We start from the raw sequence: 22,324 nt of genomic DNA on the forward strand, positions 1-22,324 counted from the left end.
AGGGGCCTTGCTGACTCCATAGTCTCTTTAAGATTAAACAGCACTAGCACCTTGTTCTGTTTGAAAAATGTGCAGGAGGTGTCATTAGCAGAATTATATCTATTTGTGGGGTACGGCCCCCCTCCTTTGTGAAGGAGAGAGGAGGGGAGGGAAAAAGGAGAGAAAAAGAAGAATTTTTTTTTTTTTCTCTTTTCTACATAGCACTATTATTGGCTATTTAGTGTCTCACAAAGGGTATGAAACAAATTCTGATATTGTTGAATAGAATTGAATTGATGATGCACTGGGCACTAGGTCTCGAAATGACCTAAAAAAAAAATTTTTTGGCAAATCACTGACGCATTGGTATATAGTCGTATCACAAGCGCATGAACTTAATTTTTGCACGTAAAAAATTCTTAAGAGGTCATGGGAAAATGTCTTCTAGTTTTGGAATCCTCTCTACGACGCCCTCTTCTGGGCGATTCACCGATATAGCGGAAATTGGTGCTAGCACAGCACAGATATATTGATTTTTTTTTTTTTTTTTTCTCTTCTCTCCTCTTCTCTGAATACGCTTTTGTAGGGGGATTTACTATGATGCCACTGAAGTTTCGTTTGTGGATAAAGTAAATGTGAAGTCCAAATCTATGGTTGGTCAATATCCTGTTGGGGGGGAGGGTGGGGGGTTGGGCCCGTGCCGGGGTGTGTGTCATGTTTTCGTTTATGAGATATTGAACTTGCACAATATTTTTAAAAAATGTAAATGTATGTCTTTTTCTTTTTCTAAATGCATAAATAAAAACTCAATTAAAAAAAAAAAAAAGTGTATGATGCATAGTTGACCAGAATGTAAATGTGCAATATGTTGTACTTCAAGAATATCCATTTACTATACAGCATAAAAAGGGGCCATCTAACACGTTCCAATGGGGTGTACAAACCATTACATGTAAATGGGACCAAGAAAAACCTGTTACATTTGAACATAGTAACTCAGCAATTGCCAAATTATGTGATAATTGAACACTACAAATATAATTGCACAAAACCTACACTTATTAGTCAAAGTCACAGAGTCAACAGTGCAATACTGATAAATAGGACAGCTTAAAGCTATATAAATCACATCCTCCTCTATGGCTAAGAATAAAAATGCTGATTCGCAGTATTTAAAAAAAGATGGCACATTTATTGCTACATAAATGTTATATACATATTGTGTTTCTGTTACACAGACAGAAATTTTTTTTGAACTTCTTGCTGCTGGTTGAAAGTTTTATCAACAATACGTTGAGTTTGACACAGGGTACAAATCTGCAATAGACCAACAATGAAAACTGTAGAACAAGATGATCAGCAATTCATCTTGAACAAGTAGCTCTTACAATACTCCATAGGTACTACACGGTATGCTAGGACCCTACTATGTTCTTAAAATGCTATTGTAAATTTCTGATATTAATGAACAGGTTATGGTAAATAACCCTACATTTTTACTACCTAATATAGTAAAATAAAGTAAGAAACTTTTTACTGAAAACTTTTTCGATTTCAAAAATCTAGAAAGAGTAATATTTAGAATTCAAGAAATTTTCTTACAAGATTATTGTATAAAAGACTAACTACAGTGAAAAATAAGCCAAATGTTTTTTGTATTTTTTTTCTTTTCTTTCTATTTTATGAAGGAAAGCTTCTGGGCATACTGCAAAGCCTAATATAGCCAAAAAAGATGAAAGAAAACAAAATAAGCATTGAAGAGAAAGGAAAAGGCCAGGCAGTGGCACGTGATCAGTCTCACATGTCAGAAGCAACATTGTATGTTGATAAATACTGAAATAAAGAACAAGGCCACAGATCTAGTCCCATGACTGGATGCGAATATAAGCAATAGGTAATATCCACTAACTCTACAATGAATCCGGTTGGCAGGGACCATTAAAAATGTCAGATTTCTCCATAAAAAAAAAAAAAAGAAAAAAATAGGTTCTGTGCAGAATACTAAATTTGGGAACATTTTGTTCAAACCTGGACCCAGCCCATATATATATTTCTGTTTTCCATGCTCATTGTAGTGGAAGACTGCTTACGTGGAAGTTCATAGGGATTGATATGGATTGGGGATATATATATATTAGACTGAGCATTCTGCTAGACAAGACTATAGTCTTATAAACTGATTGATTACATTCTATGCGTTACCTAGTATAATCTATACATCTGTCTAGACACTTTTTGTTTTGCAAACTGTTGACCATTGCTCCTAGATTTATTTCATTGCATTTAGATTTGTTCATACAACTGGCCATGGTAAACCATTTACCATCATTTCTGCCGGAAAAGCTCCTTTTGTACTTTAGGTTTTGTGCTTATTACTGCTAATGCCTGCCTGTCCTACAGGTAGCATATACTGCATGGGATAGAAACTGTTCTAACATAGTACATTTGCCCCCAATTTACAGTTTGCTATGCTAAGAAGCCTTCGGATTTGTTTCCTTTATCAGCAAAACAATGTTCCTTTTAGGAAAAATGATGTAACCCCTCTGCCTTATGAAGCAGCTAGGTCATAGCCATGCTCCAGTCTACTCTACAATGATTACCAACTCGCAGCTGGGAGCACACTATGGGAGGTTACCTATGACCATAACTGTTCAGATTACCAGAGACCAAAAATAACATTAGAAAATCAAATACAAAAACAAACAAACAAAGCTATGCCAAAGAATGTTTTCCAATAGCTGGAAAACTATGTATATGGCAAAAGGAGTGGAAATGACATAAAAATCCATTTCCATCCTTTTTTAAGACACTAATAGGTATGCTGGGAATGCTAAAGGGTCACAGGTTGCCACTGCTTGTATTCTCTGTATGAGAACAGTTCTAACAAATGCTGACATCAACTGAAATCTTTACCACTTTCAGCCCAACTTTTCCCTTTTTGTTACATGTAGACCTTTACAACAGTTCCTTAACAATAAATAAAATTTGTAGATACAATGCATTTGTCAATTCAGTTTAGGCACAAGGCAGCTTCCACTGTGTGTGGAGAGAGTAGGACAGTCTGATTGTGCAGGAACGACACACTGAGACAGTTACAGATGTGAAGAAACGGGCTGAAATTCCAGCAGATTTCAAATTCCGTGCAGATGTTCCACATTTGCTTGTATCATTAGATTGCATCCTGGGCATCTTGATTCAAGTCCCCCCTTCATCATCTTCTCGTTATCCTGTCAGATTTGCGTTGATATGTTAGTTGTCTGTGTCCTTGTGATGAAAAGGTCACCTTTTTTATAGATGCTATCCATAGTGTGGGAGTCCTGAAATAGACAGTAAGTACAATAAGCACCAAAACAAAATAAACTATATTCATTACAAACATTTTCTGAATTCATGATAATGTTTTATTCTTGTGTGACCCTGAACATACCTTTTACAAGCACACTATATTATACAGTATACACAAGCACATCTGATATACATCATATAAAGAGTTGAGAAATGGGAAAGTGGAGACAATGCCCAGAGCAACCAATCAGCTTTGAGGTAGCATTTATTAAGTATAGTCTCTAAAATAATAGGTAGAAGCCGATAGGTTGATCTAGGCAACCTATTCACTCTTTTCACTGCTTAATGCATTAAACTCTTAGAAGCATATGCAAAGAAACAAACATTAAATGGAAAAAGCTAAAATCATTTTATAACGCAATACTTGTGCAAACTGGTCTTAAAGGAATATAAATACACATGACAGCTTTATAACATTTAGTAAAGTATGTAAACATAATGCATACCTACTGTTATACATGGATGCGCTGTGCAGTCAGGGGAGGCAGAGCCTCATCTGTCATATTCAAATGAAAATAGCAGATTTTCCACTGATCTGTGTTATAACACAGACCAGTGGAAAAATCTGATATTTTTATTGCTGCACCCCACTGCAAATATGTAGAGACAGCAAGAGCTCTGCCTCTCCTGGCAATCAGAAACTGTGAGGTTAATTGGCTCCTAACAAAATTAACCCTAGTATGAATGAATGTGCGAGTACATGTGGTAGGGAGTATAGATTGTAAGCTCCACTGGGGCAGGGACTGATGTGAATGTTCAAATATTTTGCAGCGCTTTAAAGAGAATATGTGTGCGTAATATAACTGTTAAAGGTCTGGTCGATCCGGCAGTCCTACTTCCATGAGTGCCCTTGTATATATGGTATATTGCAGATATAGGTGGGGGTAGATCCCTTGTGAAGGGAGGACACACACACCACATGGCACTCCAAGGTTTTTTAGTCAATAGTGACTGTGTTTAATGCAACGTTTCGGAGCTCCGTCGTCAGGCATAAAGTGAACAATATGAAAAGGTCATGCATACCTCTATAAATAAGATCCCTGGTGTAGGATGCCATTCCACGCTGGTCCTCTGTTGCAAGGCGCATAGGGATGACATCAGCATGTAGCCTAGCCCCCCGTCGCCTAGCAACTCTGGGACGCTAGGAATCGGATTCTCTATAACACCGGGGAAAGCAGTGTAGAATACATAGAAATGTATAAAAGTGCAACTGTGCTTAACAAGGTGAACATAAGTGATAATATATAAATTAAAATTGTTTAAAAAAAGGGATAGAATCATTGGATAAGTATATCAGCAATATCAATAATGTTAGTGTGAGTTTCTATACACACGGGGAAATCTGAGAATTATTGCTGGATAAATGCATAAACAGTAGTCAATATTAATTGACTCCTGCAAAATTACAGGGGTGTTGAAAGAAATACCATGGGAGTATATCAACCAGATCCTCGAAGGGGAATGACACATGGAACTAATGCACGTGTTAGAACTATAGCAAGGTGTTCCATGAAATGCGCTCATTAAGTCCCCTGGGATTAACAGTGTCCAGTTTATAGATCCACATCGCTCCAAATCGGAGGAGTGCTGCCGCACGATCTCCACCTCTCCTCTTCTCTGGCACTTGGTCTATGATGATATACTTAAAGGAATACATTTGGTGTACACATACCTTAAGGTGCACTGCTACTGGTTGGTCACTGGATTTTCCTTGCAGTGCACCTTTGATTGAAGAGCGGTGCATGGCCATACCCTCCTTAAACTGTCGGGTGGTTTTTCCGATATAATATAGTCCGCATGGGCAGATATTACTACAAGGTGGAAAAGCTAAACAGAAACCCAATATTTTCCATTGGATTAGTACCTTTGATACCGGGAGTCCAGTATTATCTGTGGCCAGTAAAGCTCTATGGTCTATTGTAAAAAAAAAAAAAAAAGAAAAAGACCTGCCGTGCATGGCTAAATTGAGACCGATGGCCTGCTTTAGGTGGGGACGCAATCTACGTGATGCATTGGTCCACACAGATATTGCGGGTTTTGACAGCTCTAGCAGGGGTTTAACCAGTAAAAAACTCCAGGCTGTTACCGCTGTCCTAACTGTACAACATTCCAGTATTTGATCAGGAGCTCTACCTTCATACTTCTACATACTGATACAATCTATTGCATCAGACATGTAGTGACGTGCAGTTCCAAGTTTGTGGTCTACGCACTCATCTTCCCATGCGGACTATATTATATAGGAAAAACTACCCCACAATTTAAGGAGCATATGCCCATGTCTTCAATCAAAGGTGCACTGCAAGGAAACCCCAGTGACCAACCAGTAGCAGTGCACTTTAAGGTATGTGTACACCAAATGTCTTCCTTAAAGTATAACATCATAGACCAAGTGCCAGAGAAGAGGAGAGGTGGAGATCGTGCGGCAGCACTCCTCCGATTTGGAGCAATGTGGATCTATAAACTGGACACTGTTAATCCCAGGGGACTTAATGAGCGCATTTCATGGAACACCTTGCTATAGTTCTAACACGTGCATTAGTTCCATTTGTCATTCCCCTTCGAGGATCTGGTTGATATACTCCCACAGTACTTCTTTCAACATCCCTGCAATTTTGCAGGAATCAATTAATATTGACTACTGTTTATGCATTTATCCAGCAATAATTCTTAGATTGTCCCATGTGTATGGAAACTCACACTAACATTATTGATATTGCTCATATACTTATCCAATGATTCTATCCCAGAAGCTCTTGCGAAAGCGTACGCTTGACTGCACACCTAGTGTGTTAAACCCAACTTCCCTTCCCCCCATATGATTGTATTTTGATCTGTTTAGGCCGGTGGCGACACAGGGTATCCGTAGCACACTGTTCCCTGTAGTACAGTGACACGGACTCTAGCGCAAGAGCCGTGTACACTCCTGTCTGATCTGACATGCAAGAGCGAGGTAGTGCACGGCGGCACACCTCAGACACAGCTCTGCGGTCAGCACACAGGCTGTGGAACTAGCGGCTCAAGCCAGCCAGCGGTACCGCTGAAATGGGATCACACCCGTGTTCAGGTGCTTATCGCTACTGAATAGTGAGCCCCAGGAATATATACATTGTATCTGATAATTGTTACATTCTGGATAAGCATACACACTGTAAAACTGTCAATACCAGACATAACTTTTCCACTCTTAAATTTCAACCACCGTGCTTTATAAAATTATTCAGGGATAGTGTGAAGTGGGGTCCCACTAGGTGAGGATATATTATATCCTTTTTAAATCACTCAATGGTGTCCCATGTGTTTTTCGTGTTTTTTTATATCTTCGCAACTATTTTAATGAAACCGATAAAAGTCATGTTTTATTATTAAATTCTCTTTTGGTGCACCAACCAAAGACACCCTTTCTCTGTCCTCCCCAATATATTTATAGAGGTATGTGTCACCTTTTCATATTGTTCACTTTATGCCTGACGATGGAGCTCCGAAACGTTGCATTAAACACAGTCACTATTGACTAAAAAACCTTGGAGTGCCGTGTGGTGTGTGTCCTCCCTTGCCAAGGGATCTACCCCCACCTATATCTGCAATGTAAGAAACTGTTAATAAACAAATAAACTGCGTGGAGCTGGAGGCAGTATCTCTGCAGTGAAAACAGTAGAGGGTAGAAGACCAGCGTGCCTTAACGTGGGCTCTAGGCGCACCACCCATTGATGCAGACCTCACCACGGTACTATTCACCACCATCTTTAGGTGTCCGACCAGATGGATTGGACTAAAGGTGCCCATACACTTGTAAGATTTATCTTCAGATCTGGCTGGTTGGAACAAAAATATGGTTATGGATGAGTGACAGTTTGTCAGTTTTCCAGCATTTCCAAGCAAATGGTCAACTGTCATTTGGGCTCATCCATAACCATGTTTTTGTTCCAACCAGACAGAACTGCAGATTAATCTGCGTGTGTATGGCCACCTTAAGGCTGGTCAACCATAACATGGTTGCTCTAGACCGATTTGATCCGCTATGCCATAACCAGATTTTACAGAGGCAGCGAGTCTGACAAAGATTTGGCAAGTGTGAAGAGTGACACCATACATTGGAGAGATCTTCTGCAAAATTGGACAGGTTTGAATGCATAGATTTGAAGCTGAATCAGGAACTAGATTGTAGTAGGTGAGTATAAACAGTTTGGTCAGATGCATCTCTGGAGTATTGGACAAGTGTGCACACAACCTTAGAAGTCCCTGTGACAAACTGTCAAGTATGGAGTAGTACTTAGGCTCTTTTGCTAGATCCTTAAGCGGTGTACACACGAGCTCGGGCTGAGAGATTATGACTTTGCGATTTGGCTTAGTCAAAGTCAAGCTAAAGCCGCCGGAGATAGCCAGCTGCCATACCCAGCCACTAGCCTGTGTGTACAGCCAAAAACAGTGTCAGAGGCTAGTCAAAATTGACTTGCCTGCACAATCTATTTGTCTGGGCGATAGCGGCGATGACGCTGGGCCGCACATAACTATTACCTGCAGTGTACACACAAGGCGATTCTGGCTAACCTTTTAGGTGATTTTGACTATCTCGTCTGGCCAAACCATCCCATATGTGCAGCCCCTTAAGGTAAAGACTTGACCCCTACACCAAAAGATAATGGGGCAGATGTATTAAGCCTTAAGAAGAGATAAATGCAAGGGTGATAAGGAGAGATAAACAACCAGCCAATCAGCTCCTTACTGACTTTTTTCAAACACAGCCTGTAACATGGCAGTTAGCAGGTGATTGGCTGGGAGTTTATCTCTCCTGATCACCCTTGCATTTATCTCTGGTTAAGGCTTAATACATCTGCCCCAATGATCCAAAACACACCTCCAGGCCAGTGGCGTAACTATAGCTCCGCAGCCCCTGCGGTGGCGAGGGGGTGCAGAGAAATTGGGGGCGCCGCCAGGGGGGCTGCGGGGCTATAGTTACCCGCGGTCTGCGTCTCGCCCAACTCTCTGCCGGGACCTGCCTGACCGTCACGGTCCCGGCCGGCTCCTGCTGCAATGAAAACTGACAATTAGAAAATGGCTGCCCCCATATTGCAGACAGTTTTCTGTCTGCAGTATGGGGGCAGCCATTTTCTAAGAGTCAGTTTTCATTGTAGCAGCAGGAGCCGGCCGGGACCGTGACGGTCAGGCAGGTCCCGACAGAGAGCCGGGCGAGACGCAGACCGCGGGTAAGAAGGGGGGGCAGGTTAGGTGTGTGTGTGGGTGGGGGTGGGGGGGGTAGTGGGTGCCGGGGGGGCGCTAAATACTTAGTTACGCCCCTGCTCCACGCTATAACAGAACTACCTTAAAGGAAAACAACAAGACAGTAGGTTTAAAGTCATGGAATGGCCAGTACAGCCTCCAGACCCAAAATAGTGTTTAACTTCCCAAAATATATTTTTATAATAGAGTAGAAAAAATGGCATGGTGGCTACTATAAGGAGTGAAAATGTAAGTAAGTTTGATTTAATACAATGATCTTAACATTTCTATTTTTCTCTCCAATTGTTTTGTTATGCTTTAATCTCAGAGTATATTGACACAAGCTATAAATATCAATAAAACGAAGAAAATAAAACTGTTCAACTATTTGACTGGTAGGGTTACATATTAATTTATTTTTATGCCCATATTGGAATACATATTTCACAGGTATAATAGTAAGGACAATATACATTGAACCATATCTGTCCCATAATTACTATTACATTATAACCCTGGCAATATAACCTATAAAACCCACATTCACCAGAAAAACATCACTAAATATAAACCATAAAATGGCTTAAAAGCATTCCCAGAAAATTCAGACAGACAAACAGAACTGAGCAGTCACCTTGTGTTTACCTGGCTGATGTTTACATATGACCCATAGGGTTGGTAGCATCAGTAAGCCCAGGATGAACTCCTGGATGTGTGGTTTGTGGTTCTGCCGATACGGCAGACACTTTTTCTTCTTCCCTTCTCTTAAGGCAGGCTGCTTTGGGGTTGAGGTTCCTCTCTGTAACAGATTATTTAGAGGAGCTTGTCACTGAAAACCATGCTATTATATGTTAGCAGGTCCCTACAGATCTGTATAGCAAAATTTTGCTAAAAACAGCAATGTCTATATTTTCTTGGAATCTGCAGATAGTAAAATGCGTAATGTCTAATCTTAAATAATGCAAATAAAAGAGCGAGACACTGCAAGCTTAGTATGAATTATTAAAGATGCGCATGCAAGCAAAACAAACTTTTGTAACATTACCCAGATAGGCGTATATATATTCATAGTACAGTAAGTTTGCAATGCACAATTAAGCAATTAGGAAAATTAGGACTTCTAACATTATACTTCTAGAACAGAAATACAAAAAAAAACAGGAAGTCTGGGGCAGTAAATAATATAACAGCTGTGATAAAAATGAATGCGTGTGCATCATGGAGCATTTAGTTATCGGCACCCTAGCCTTGCAGCAAACGATTGCTGATACTTAGTTGGAATCCCGGATTGTATACCACCGTCAAAACATCCCAACAGTCGCAATCCTGGGCCACTTTCGGATCTTCAGACTGTAACTTGACGGCCAAAAACAATGTTCCAAGTGTCGGAAAATCCGCAAAATCGGCAAAAACGTGCCGTGGATTGTCGAAAAACATCCATGAATTCAACAATCCCCTGCAGTTTCCGACAAAACATATGCCACTTTTTTAATTGTCGGATCTGACACCCTTCAATGCTGTTGTTAACTGCAGCATTGAATAGGTGTGCGCCGATACCTCCCCTGTCCGCCAAACTGAAAAACCCTCTTCGTAGTTCCAAAGTAAAAAGAGGTCTGATGTTACAAAATAGTAGTTGAACTTTGAACTCTGCTTGAAAGTTTTACTAGACTAGAAAATGGTTCACTCTTCTGAAAAACTGTTTGTTCTTCAATCAGACTGAACTCGGCTAATTTGTTGTGATAGAGCTACTGCTACCATGCTGAATTATACAACCCTCATATAAACATATTGTGTAGAAATAGCAAAATGGATGATATAAGAATTACAATATACCCATTAAGCTCTTCTAATGCCACTGCATCTCTACCCAAGACAACCTACTAACCTCTGACTTGTTGCTCCAGATTAAGGATAACTGCTACAGCCTGATGAAGAATTAGAAGTTTTGTCTGTGGTTTTTCACTCTTTAAGTGTAGCTGACACATGCGCCCAAGTTCTTTGAATGCTTCATTGATGTCTCTTACACGCAGTCGCTCCCTTGCGTTGTTTGCCATCCTCCTTTCTTTTTCTCTTTCCAGCTTTTGTTCTGGATTTAAATCTTCGTCTTCATTAATACTGCTGTAAGCCATAAAATTTTCATAAAAGAAAAAAATATATTAATATTCATTATTTGTATTGGTTGATGAGCCCTAGCATTTAGTAATTGGCAAGTATAGGTAGATGGAATCTATTGGCGGATTATAATGTTACAGAACAACATTTTCATGAACAGCACTTAAAAAACACGACTTTAATTAGAAATCGATGACTACTGTTTCATTCTGTGTACCATTCAGCTGAGTACATAATAACATTCACAAAGCAACATTACACCAGTCCAGATGGTGGCTTCAGAGAATGCCAATTTAAATTTTTAATAGAATTTACAATGTATTAATTATGTTTCCTTGTAGTCAGGCAGTCTTCTTAATAACCCTACTGGGAGCCCCAGCAGCTTGTAGAAGCTTTCCTCTTCACAACCTAAGCACATCTATAGTCATTTGCAAATGCACATGGGAATTGTTGGATTCTTCTTCATCTTCCATGGTACAAAATATTCTCCTCTGCCTAGAAAGCATCAGTATGCTTTTAAAAAGACAGCCCAGACTAAATTCCCTTCATCAACTAAAATAACAGGATCCAAAATCCAACATCCTATGACAGTTGATGTACATGATACCACACCACAGAATTCCTATAAGGGAAGGTCAGAATATGCTAAATGAACTATGCTAAAGTGTGTTTGTAACTTAGTAGGACTAGGTCCATCCATAAATTTCCATGCTTTTAATAACTATTCCTTCACTTTGGAGGTTCTGCCCCTCCAATTTTTAAAGACACGTAGACAATGAAATTGTTTAAAAAATAACCCATATATTTTTTGAATATTGTGACTCTAGGGGGGGTATTCAATGTCAGGGGTATGGCTGTGGAGCAAGCTCCACAGCCGTGCCCCTGTCCCGTTCTCGCATTGCTCGACGTGAGCTCGGCGGTCGGGATTCAATGTCCCGGCCGCCGAGCGGCAAGAAGGGGGCGTGGCCGCGAGTTGAGGACGGAAATAGACGAGCTCCGGCAGGGATAAAGCTGCACTGCCACAAGCAGCGAAACGTGTCAGGACCTAGCCTGGACCAGGACTAGCTGAATATATTTTGACTCTATTCATTGGACCTTTCAGTGCACTGGGTGCCCATTTCCAAGCTCTGGGAGATAATTGCCTTTATACCATCCCGCATTTGCGGTCCATTGTTGCCGACACTACGTGGACATTTCTCCAAGCAGGAATCACGGTTGGCTACAACAGACTGAGATCTTTGACCAGTTGGTCTTAAAATTTCCAACCCTGAGGACACCTGCCATCTGATCCTATCCCCCATATTGGAGCCTCTAAGCGACGTGAGACACTGTGGCCTAAACAGTTTACAGCCCTACAACATCCACTGGGCCTCCAACTAACTGTGGCCCCCACAGTCACACCTACTTGAGGACCATTGGAATTCTGTTTTTGGGACTGGATCACAATCACCAACAGTGGTAACTATTGGGCAACCCCCCTTTTATCCCAGCTACTACCCATTTCCATCTTGCTTGGGTCCAATTCATTCAGCCTTCGGTCCAGTTATTGACCCACCTTTTTATTATTGTATGCAATTGTTTGATGATATGTTATTTTAAATTGTTATTAAATATTTCTACGATTATTTCATCAATCCCAGCGCCACTTCTTTTTCTTGTATATTCTCTTTTTTTAGGGGCCGACTACCCCTTTTTAAGTGGCAGCTCTTGGCACAGCACCCGTGGTAGCGCCTGTCCGTGCACCCTAGGGAGCACATCGCTATCCTTTCCGGCAGGGAGCTCGCCTATTTCCGGCTTTTCTCGGCAGAACGAGCCCGACAGCTTGTGATTTTGGGCTCATTCTGCGGAGAACCCCTGTTCAATGCTGTCGTAGAAGACAGCATTGAACAGGGCCCCACAGCCATCTCCCCCATCGGGAGATGGCTGCGGGAGCACGACAGCGATTGAATACCCCCCTAGAACTTGAAATCCCATCTTCAAGAACTATGTTGATGGAAACTAAACTTAAACTATAAACCTGTATTGCAATGTGATGAAGCATGATCTGCTATAAATTACCTTGTTCTGCCTCTAGAAGTTTTCAAATCACTTTGCGATGTTTCATCATCTGATTTCATATCATCTGAGGAGACCTGATCATGTAGATTCTCATCCTTGTCTTTGTGCTCCGATTTTATTTCAATAAGGGTTGCAATTGAAGGCTGGTTTGCCAATACGCTTGACAATGCTGTTTTAAAAAAGGAAATAAAAAAAAAAAAAAAAAAAAAATTAAAGATATGCTTAGTTTAGAATGGCCTACTAATAAACCTATGAAAGAGTTGTAAGTTTGATTTCCTCCCTCTTAATTATATGTCAAGACTTAACATTCAACAAGAATGACAAAATTGTAGTATAGAGACCACTTGGACCAGGGATTCCCAAACGCCATCCTCAAGGAACCCTAAGCAGCATACACAGACAATATCATTTATGAATGATATAGTGTATACACACACAGAACGATATTATTCAGTGATGTCATCGTGTCCCCACTGAACATGCAATTGTTGATAAATATATGTTAGATATAGAAAGGTCATGCACCTAGCAGCAAGGTCAGTAGTAGTATCAAAAAAAGGTAACTCCCCTTTACCAAATATATTCACAAAAAAATAGATCACTACTTAAACCCACATTGTTCAAATTTATATGGATGACCTTCTCTGGAGAACAGAATCGGTGTCCCGATCAAATCAGGTATCCCGAAAATACAAATAGGTCATGTGAATATGAGATGGGTACTAATTCCTGAAGGAGGTGGAACTGACATATTCAGTTCAGTAAAGGTACTGGAATAAAATGTCCCCGAGTGTGACACTGCTTCCAGGTCATTGGTTGTAAAACTCCTCCACGCCACTTTCACTCATCCACTCCCTGCTGATGATAGTGTAATCAACCAATGCGTTTCTTCCCCGTCTTGGATCTTTATCGAGGTTCGTGGCTTTACAAGGACCTGGAGCAGTGTCATACACAGGGACATTTATTCCAGTACCTTTACTGAACTGAATCGGTCAGTTCCACCTCCTTCGGTAATTAATACCCATCTCATCTCTGAAATTATTTTGTCAGTCGTCTGTGGCTCCCAATGCATCTGTGGTGCCCAAGTACGATTATTCTTAACAACACGACCGTTAGGGTGTCATGAAGACTGAGAACCACTGGCTAATAGAGTCTCTGCCTTTCTCCAGATAGGGATATTACTCTTAATTTTACAGTATTAACTGCAGTGACGTGCGGTCAGGGTAGGCATGACCTCACCTGTTATACGCCAGTATACTTCAGAGTTTAAACAAAAATGAATACTAGAATACAAAATGATAAAGAACTTACTATTGTTATTCACAATAGCTTTGTATTATACTAATCATTTATATAGTCAAAACTAACCAACAAATCATGTGTGTGTGTAAATGTTGCTCTTACACTAGTCTGTGCCTTACCAGCCACTGATCTTACCGCACCTCACTGCTAAGTGATCAAAACCAATCAATGGGAAAACCCCTTTGATGAAAGCCAATTCAAAGTTGCTCTCATGGTGGGCTAGTGACAAAGGGGAGCCCTGGGTAATACCTTTACTTGAGAATAACACTTACAGCAGTTGTTGGTAGTAAGAGGGTGGGATATTTTCATAGTGATAGTGATTTTTCTGTTCTTAGTGAAAGTTCTCCAATTCTAGCAGAGATACAGATTGAGCACCTCTCAGCCAGAGCTGGGGTTTGCCAGAATTCCCCTGCTAGCAAGACGGCGCTCCATCTGACTGGGATGAACGCTCATCCCAGTTTCCGGGCGGCGGGGGACGCAAACCATGCCTGTCTCCGCTTCAGGGAGACGGGCAGGATTATGGGTGAGCGAGGAGGTGGAATTGAGCGGCGGGAAGCTCCTTTGTAAGGGGACGTGCGTGCATCCCCTGCTGGCGATTTGACCGCCAGACCCCCGTTGGAAGAGAGCGGCTCCATCTGTAACTGTTTATCATACGCAGTTCTCTGATACTCAGCCCTGTGTGCCCTCTTGCTAATACCTGACCTTTACATGTGCTCAGACCATAGAAGCTAATAGATTCAGAGGGCGAAAAGAATGGAGAAATGTGTCAGTTGAGACGTTGCAGAGGACAACTAATCAGCTGCTACCTATAATTTACTGGTTAAATCATACCTCAAATCTGATTGGTTGCTATGGGCAACTTCTCCAATCTTTCCACTGCTTCTTATTTTTAAGTAATAAATTAGTATAAGCAGCATCCAAAACTCAGAATTGAGCTTCTTGCCACAACCTCTTATATTTACAATAATTAAATAGTAAACCATACAGTGAGGCTCAAGTAAAATATGGCCAAATGCTCAACATTAAATCCTACCGTTTAATAGCGCCAGACAATTTGAGATATGCTACATTTACTAGGCAAAATGCAAAGAGAATGTAAAATAACAAATATATACAGTAAGTTAAGGAACATAAAATGGTATTGGGTTTTGTATAATTTAGGTCAAATCAGATTACTTAAATAGGTCCTCAAGGCACCCTAATGGTCCAGGCTTACCATTTTTGGGTGCAAGTGACATACCTCAGTCACTATGATTGTATACTATTTGACAGTTGACGCTACCCGAAATAAATGCGTACAACTCATATGGACCCTTTCTTGTGTTGATCTTGCCACCTAGGCAATGGCTACCCTATGAGCCATACCCGAAAAAAAGAATAAGTAAATAATTGTAGACTGACGATTGCTTTACATTGCTTCATTTATTTTGCCTTAAAAAGCAGTAAGATATGATATGGATTTTTACCTCTGTAAGTGTCTTGGGCTTTGTGATTTATTTCTGTGCTTGATGCAGAAACTGCACTGGACAGAGCGGAGTGCTCACCGTTTAGACTCACAGACTCTTCTCTCTGATTGCACAAATAAACCAGAAAAGAAATACAACATTATAGCCATGCAGTAGCAACCATGTAATAGGAAAACCTGTGACTGCAGGACTGCGAAATGAGTCCGAATTATTTCAACAAGAAACTATAATGAAATAAAGTTTCACTGCGTTGATGTAAAGGAAGCAGCCAGCTGTGCTTTTCAGGACACATAATACAGAAGTCAGTATTTAACATTCAGATGCTTCATTCAAGTTGTTCATCATTAAGTATGTAACAAAATCAACATGTATTCACATCTCCACAGCAAATGCGTTTTATGTTCCCTCAACCACTTAATGACAATTTAGTACCCTCATAATTTTTCAGGCTTTTTGATTCATTGCTGTTATTTGAAACCAACACAATTTAAAACATGAATATAAATGTATTTTTCCTATTGTCTGTTATTCATGTAAAACCTGCACCAAAATACTATTTACTACAGGGTTTTTTATGAAAGGCGTTAGGAAAATATATTTTGTATCATACATGTAGGCATTAATAAATCAAGCTGTGTAAAGAAATGGGGAGAGGGAGGGGCGCTACCAAGAAAAAAGAAAGTAGTGCCATGCAAAGTATTGCTATGGAGAAATATTGGATCTTGTAAAACACTAGTCACCTCCATGTATTACAGGTTGAGTATCCCGTATCCAAAATGCTCGGGACCAGGAGAATTTTGGATAACGGATTATTCCGTATTTCGGAATATTTTAATATTTCAATGATGTATTTTGAAGTATCTTGCATTTATGCTGTATAAACACATAATATACACACAAATATATTTTATTACCACATAAAATACACACAAATATATTTTATTTGTTCAAAAAACAAGGTTTCAAAACGTGAAACAAAATGTGTGTACTATCTCAGCACTGAATTTGAATGCCAAGCAATCATTTTCTTGTACATATATAGTGCCAGTTACATATCATGTCCTCAGTGATGCTGTTACAAATGTCCCCAGTGAGTTTTTAGCAAAAAAAAATTTTTTTTTCACTTTCTGGAATGTCCGTATTTCGGAATAATTCGGATAACGGATATTCGGATACGGGATACTCGACCTGTACTACCTAAGGTTTTGTAGTATTACCCCCCAGTGCCCTTGTAAATGTCATTCAACTCCTAGTTATAGCCCTGGTCGTTATAGCAACTTCTCAACTGTTTCACTTCTTGATAGGTCAACCCTATAGTGTAGATATAAAAGTCTACAATGAAAGCATAATACGGAAACAAAATAACTCGCATGAATCAATCTATGAGCTTAATTTATGTTTATGCCAAATTTCATGTAAAAGAACTATTATGTCCAGCGGCCAAAATGAGCATGCGCCAAGGTGCTGCTGTAATCACACTCGCGCGGACAGGAAGTGACTGTTTGAAGGGGTTTTTGGGGAGTGGTTAGAAAACGCAGGCGTTTCATTGCAGTTTTTGAGGCATGTATCCGCCTTCCGCTACATTTGCAGACAATCATGAAATAGGCCCAATATACCTTTACTTCAAATTCTAATGGCATCTCAACAGATTGCACAAAAGTAACCTCCAATCAGAATAGTAATTATTGGTTTCCAGATTAAGTTGGTCTATTGTGTCCCCAACTCCAAGCTTCAGAATCTAAGAACTGCAAGGACCAGAACAGTTTAAGGCATTATTTACCATTCAATTAGAATAGTTTTAGGCAGTATAAATATAACATCCAAAACCTATCATGTAGGGAAAAAAATCATAAAAGCAGTGGTAGGTGCCTTTTAGGTGCAAACAGTTTTGGATTCAATAACAGGTTGCCAAAGCAACGCTCCAAGTGATGTGCTCCTTGGACCAGAGCTACATCACTGATTGTCTGTATCTGTTGTTCATCAATCCCTAGAATTAGTGTAATCTTATAATTATTTCTAGATCACTTGGGTATGTACCCATTATGCGGCACAGATTAATCACTGCCAACAGCTGTAACTAGTGTTTAGCAGGCTTTGTACATTATGTCTGATCTGCTGCATCTTGCATCATGAATTGTAGAGGTAAGATGCACTAGCGCCAGTTTTACAATGAAGGACTGCATTTTGTGACTTTATGCTCATGCTGTGTTTAGCATTACATTAAAAGCAATACAGCAAACTGTACTGGAAGTGTTGCAGGTACTCAAATCATTATCTCAGTGCCTTTAGGCATGTACCGTTTAAGTGATAAGACTGAAGCTGTTTGTCCCAGAAAAATTATTTCAGGATCAATGATCTCAATAACAGCAGTGTGAATAGACCAAAAAGAAGAATTAATGGTCCCAGTAACTGCAGTAGAAATACGCAATAATTTCGGTATCAACAGTGCTTGCTCATATCATGTGCCACCCTAAATACAGCTTGTGCAAAATGTATAATTATTTTAATTCATTCTACAGTATCATCCTCAACGGATTGACAACTCTCATGAACTTTTAAAGTTGTACAAGGAAAAATGTAAAATGTATAAAAGAATAGTTTGCCCTAATGTGCCATTATTTTATCATTTATACACATAGGGTGATATCCAATTACTCACAATCGGTGATCACAGGTAATTGGCTCACCAGGGGGCTATCCAATCATCCCCAATAAGCTGGACTGTGCTGCAGCTTATCAGGGATTCGTTTTGACTGTCTGATGCTAGCCATACACAAAACCAACTTTCATCCAACTAGTTGGCTGACAGGAATAAAAATCTGGTACTATATGGGAGCAAATGTAAGTTGTAATTCATTAATTTGCTCCCAAAATCTGTAAAACAGACAAAAACGGTCATTCAGACCAGGTACTGTAGTTGAATATTTTGGAGTTAAACAACTTGACTGAATATTTTTGTTGATTTTCCTGGGTTTGTGAGCAAATCGCCGATTGTCATTTGCTCCCATACAGTGCCAGATTTTCAGTACAAAATGGCTAACATTAGGTAGGAGAAGCAAAATCCCCAAAGGCTGGCCTATTTATCAGAGAAGGTGGGGCTGCAGCTGCTGAAAACACCCAGAGTATCTCCCAAACTGTGCCACTATGGAAAAAGTAAGGTTGATACAGTACAATTGACTCTGTAAAATACATTTCCTTTCCTTTATACTTGCTTCATTTTTAAGACTTGGTGTATAGATATGATAAGATGTAAATGAAGTCCACTTCCCACACTACTACGTGCTAGATACATTTTTATTCCAAATAACTTTAAAGTTGATAGTATAACGAATTCAGTTTTATTTACACAGTTAATAATCCTCTTCCATCACTCACTCGGGAGCATGCAATTCAAGCCTAATCAAATTAGAAAACTTCCTTTCTGCCTATCTGTAACCGGATTCCCTTTGCAAATGTTTCTTGCATGTTTCCTGAAGAATGTAACTTTCACAGCCAGCGTTGTCCTTTTTAACTTGCACTAAGCCTCTGCTTTGTTCTGCTCTTTCAACGCCTCTAGTGTCAATCCCGCTTGTAAAGCACTGCAAACCCTTGCAATACCCAAAGGGTTAAAGCCATTAAGATGGCACAGTCCACACACAACAGGTGTACAAACAGCTCTTTGTCTCTGCAGAGTGGCCTTCTCGGCTTGGCCTGATAGGACGGAGTTTTAATTGTACAGCTCATTAGCATACAGCTGACAGTCTGCTATTTGAGTAGAGAGGTCTGTTGCTCAGCCACACTTGTCTACATATGAATGATTACAGAATTTACTTCCCAATAAAACCACACTATAACAACCGGCACTACACTGGGCCTTTGAACTGCTTTTAGGTTGTGTTGCAATTTTTACAGATAGCAAATAGCATCTGTTTCCACCAAATGTACCTTACAGCATGGCCAAATTGTTATTGTGTGTAAGCTTGTCTAATCAGTTCTTTAAAACCGGCCAGGGCACAAATTACACAAGTTTTGATTCTATGGATTCCACTTATTAAAAGGAGCACAACAAAACACATCAGCAGCTATCGAACAGAAGGAATCAATTGTCCAAACAGATTTTACAAGTACATCGTTTTAGGGTGTGAAAACTTTTTAACTACTGTTCTTTGCAATGTGCACCCTAACCAGCTTGTGTGACCAACGCGACTATTACAAAATCCAGAGTAGAGAGAATTTAAATGTAACAACATGATCTCAGTGTGGGGTTAATATGTGTGCTCACATAGACCAAATAGGTCACCATCATAGACATTAAACTCTTTTTAAATATAAATTAAAGTAGGAATATTCTATTTAATAGATTCTATGCGTAAGTGTTAGGGCTGGAGAAAGCTTTGCATGAGTTCCGATTTCTAAAAGCTCATTATCAAAAGTTCAAAGGGTAGGGCTTGCATTATTATAGGAGTTAACAAGTTTAGTGCTCGTTCTCCATTTAATTATTTTGCCTTGTCACAGCACTGGCCAATGATCACACAAAGCTCTCTGAACAGTATTCACGGTGCAGCCAGTAGGGAAGGGAGTTCGGTACCGTACATCATTACCTAACTATAAATAGTTTTGCTGACAACTAAGAAGTGTGTATTATACTGTAGTTAGGTAACATAATTGTGATCCTTCCTTGAGAGTCTACCCATGCTTTAAAAAAAAAAAAAGGAATCCTAAAATCCTGCCGAAATGCCTCGATGCACTCAGGCATTAGGTTTACCCCCAGCAGCACACTGCCATCAGGAGTGACAGTCATGTGCAAGACATCAAGGGATGCATCAGACTGCTGGGAGGGATTATAGTTTTTTTTAGATCTCTAGCTAATTTTAATTCTTAACAAGCAATAAAAAAAATAAAAAAAAAACTTTCCTCTCCGCCATACACACACTCTACTACAATAAAAGAAAAAACATGAATTCAGGCAGAGGAAATTGAATTTACTGCATGTGTATAATGTAACTGTATAGCAAAAAAAAGAAAAATGACCGTCTGTTTACACTAATTGCATAATAAGAGTAAAAGTCACTCATTTCCTCGCATCCTCTGCCAAGATCATCTACTCCTTCTAAATTGAATTCATGTTTTATTTAACGTTAGAAGTCTTGCATAAAAAGATATTAAGAACCTAATAAGATGTAATTTAAAACCCAAATTCGAAACATCTTTGCCATGAAGCCCACTTAAAATATTACCATTTGCTTGTACATATAATGTGTGTCTTTTCTTTTACTAAATCCTGAGACTCCGTGCTACTTGACATTTGATGATTATATTGTACTTCATAATAGTAAACGTAAAACAACAAATATGCCTTCTTGGAGAATACAAATTGAGTACTTCATTTAGACAGGAGGCGGGACACTACAGGTTGAGAAGCCCTTATCCAGAATCATTTTGTATAATGAATTATTCCGTATTTCAGAATATTGTTATATTTCAATGAGGTATCTTGCATTTATGTTGTATAAGCACATACAACAAACACATGAAATACACACAAATATCATTTATTTGTGCATGAAACAAGGTTTTAAAACATGAAACAAAGTTTGTGTACTGTCTCAGGCACTGAATTTGAATGCCACGCAAACATTGCCATACACATATTTAGTGCCAGTTATATATCATGCCTCCAGAAGAGCCAGTTACAGATGTCCTGTTCTTTCGATTTGCCTCTTCAACGCTGTCAGACAAGACAGCATAGAATAGGTGCCCACCGCTATTTATCCTGTCAGAAATAGCGGTGGGGGTTGAATACTCCCCTAAATGTACATAAAACATTTAAAAACAAGAGAGATCAGCACAGGGATGAATAAAATGTGTTGAAGGTCAGTTACTGTACAATTACACACAAGGCATTTACATTTCAAGTATGCTTTTACAGAATAATGAATGGGTCAATGTAAAAATAGCGAATTGTGAATGCACTTTTAGTTCCCATGCCTTAAACAAAGATGGAATGAATTATTTTATACTGCTTTGGGATTAATCTAGAAATTGCTTCCTTTCCAGTGTAACTTCCACTACAGCTGTGCTTTCCCTATTCAGTTCTGTGGGGGTGAAAGGAGAAAAAGTTGAAATTTTAGGCCTGCTCAAACTAACATTCACATTCAAGCTGCATTCTGCCAGCATCTGCTATTGAAGTCTAGTTCCAATTTACAATAAACAGCTTTTCCAGACCAGAACGCTTGAAATTCAGTCCCTCTTCACTGCTTTTCCTATTCAATCTCTCTGCACAGTATTTCAAGGAGAAAAAATGTTCTGCCAATTATTACACATCTGGAAAAAATGCATGTATAAGCTAAAATATACTCTGCAGAAAGTGTCTGCTTTCGGCACATGGCAAAGCAGGATTTTATGGGCCACTGACAAGGTCAGAATGAGCAAGCTATTCAGGGTTTTTTTCCCACTTCTCCCTTAACACAGCACCTCAATTTTGAAATTAGTAGCAGGTGTCCTTACGTGATCGTGTTAGTCTGCATGAAAAGATTACAATTAAGCTATTAGAAAAATTACGCTAAACTCCGTTTCCATTTTACCTAAGGAGGCTATTTATTAACGCTTGGAAAAAAATCAAATTGTGAGTACCAACCAATCCACTGCTGTCATATTTCAAATACAGCCTGTAACATGAAGCTGATTGGCTAGCACTTTATCTCTCTCAATTGTATTTCTCATTGGGCTTTAATAAATACCCTCCTAGGGGTTTAAAGCCCTATACATAGCATGCGATAAAGACAGTATATATGGACGATAACGCTATTAGTAACAATATTATAGCACATATCATTGTGTGTAGGAAAGATAAAGATAGATTT

At 39.5% G+C, this 22,324-nt stretch overlaps 1 protein-coding gene across 13 annotated transcripts in view; it reads right to left on the minus strand.

The window, feature by feature from the left end:
• Positions 1-1,148: 1,148 nt before the first annotated feature.
• Positions 1,149-22,324, minus strand: part of TCF12 (transcription factor 12) — a 237,105-nt gene continuing 215,929 nt past the window's right edge. For 12 of the 13 annotated variants that reach the window (XM_083183842.1, XM_083183841.1, XM_083183835.1 and 9 more), the window contains 5 exons: positions 15,483-15,585; positions 12,715-12,883; positions 10,430-10,662; positions 9,190-9,343; positions 1,149-3,296 (listed from right to left, as the gene is read on the minus strand). In XM_083183842.1, coding sequence (XP_083039968.1) covers positions 9,201-9,343; positions 10,430-10,662; positions 12,715-12,883; positions 15,483-15,585 — 648 coding nt within the window. In that variant the 3' untranslated portion in view covers positions 1,149-3,296; positions 9,190-9,200. Of the gene's footprint in view, positions 3,297-9,178; positions 9,344-10,429; positions 10,663-12,714; positions 12,884-15,482; positions 15,586-22,324 lie in introns of all 13 variants that reach the window. The other variant, XM_083183833.1, reaches the window with a different exon arrangement.

The sequence above is a fragment of the Crinia signifera genome, chromosome 4 (genome assembly GCF_055691185.1).
Source record: "Crinia signifera chromosome 4, ASM5569118v1, whole genome shotgun sequence".
NCBI lineage: Eukaryota > Metazoa > Chordata > Amphibia > Anura > Myobatrachidae > Crinia > Crinia signifera.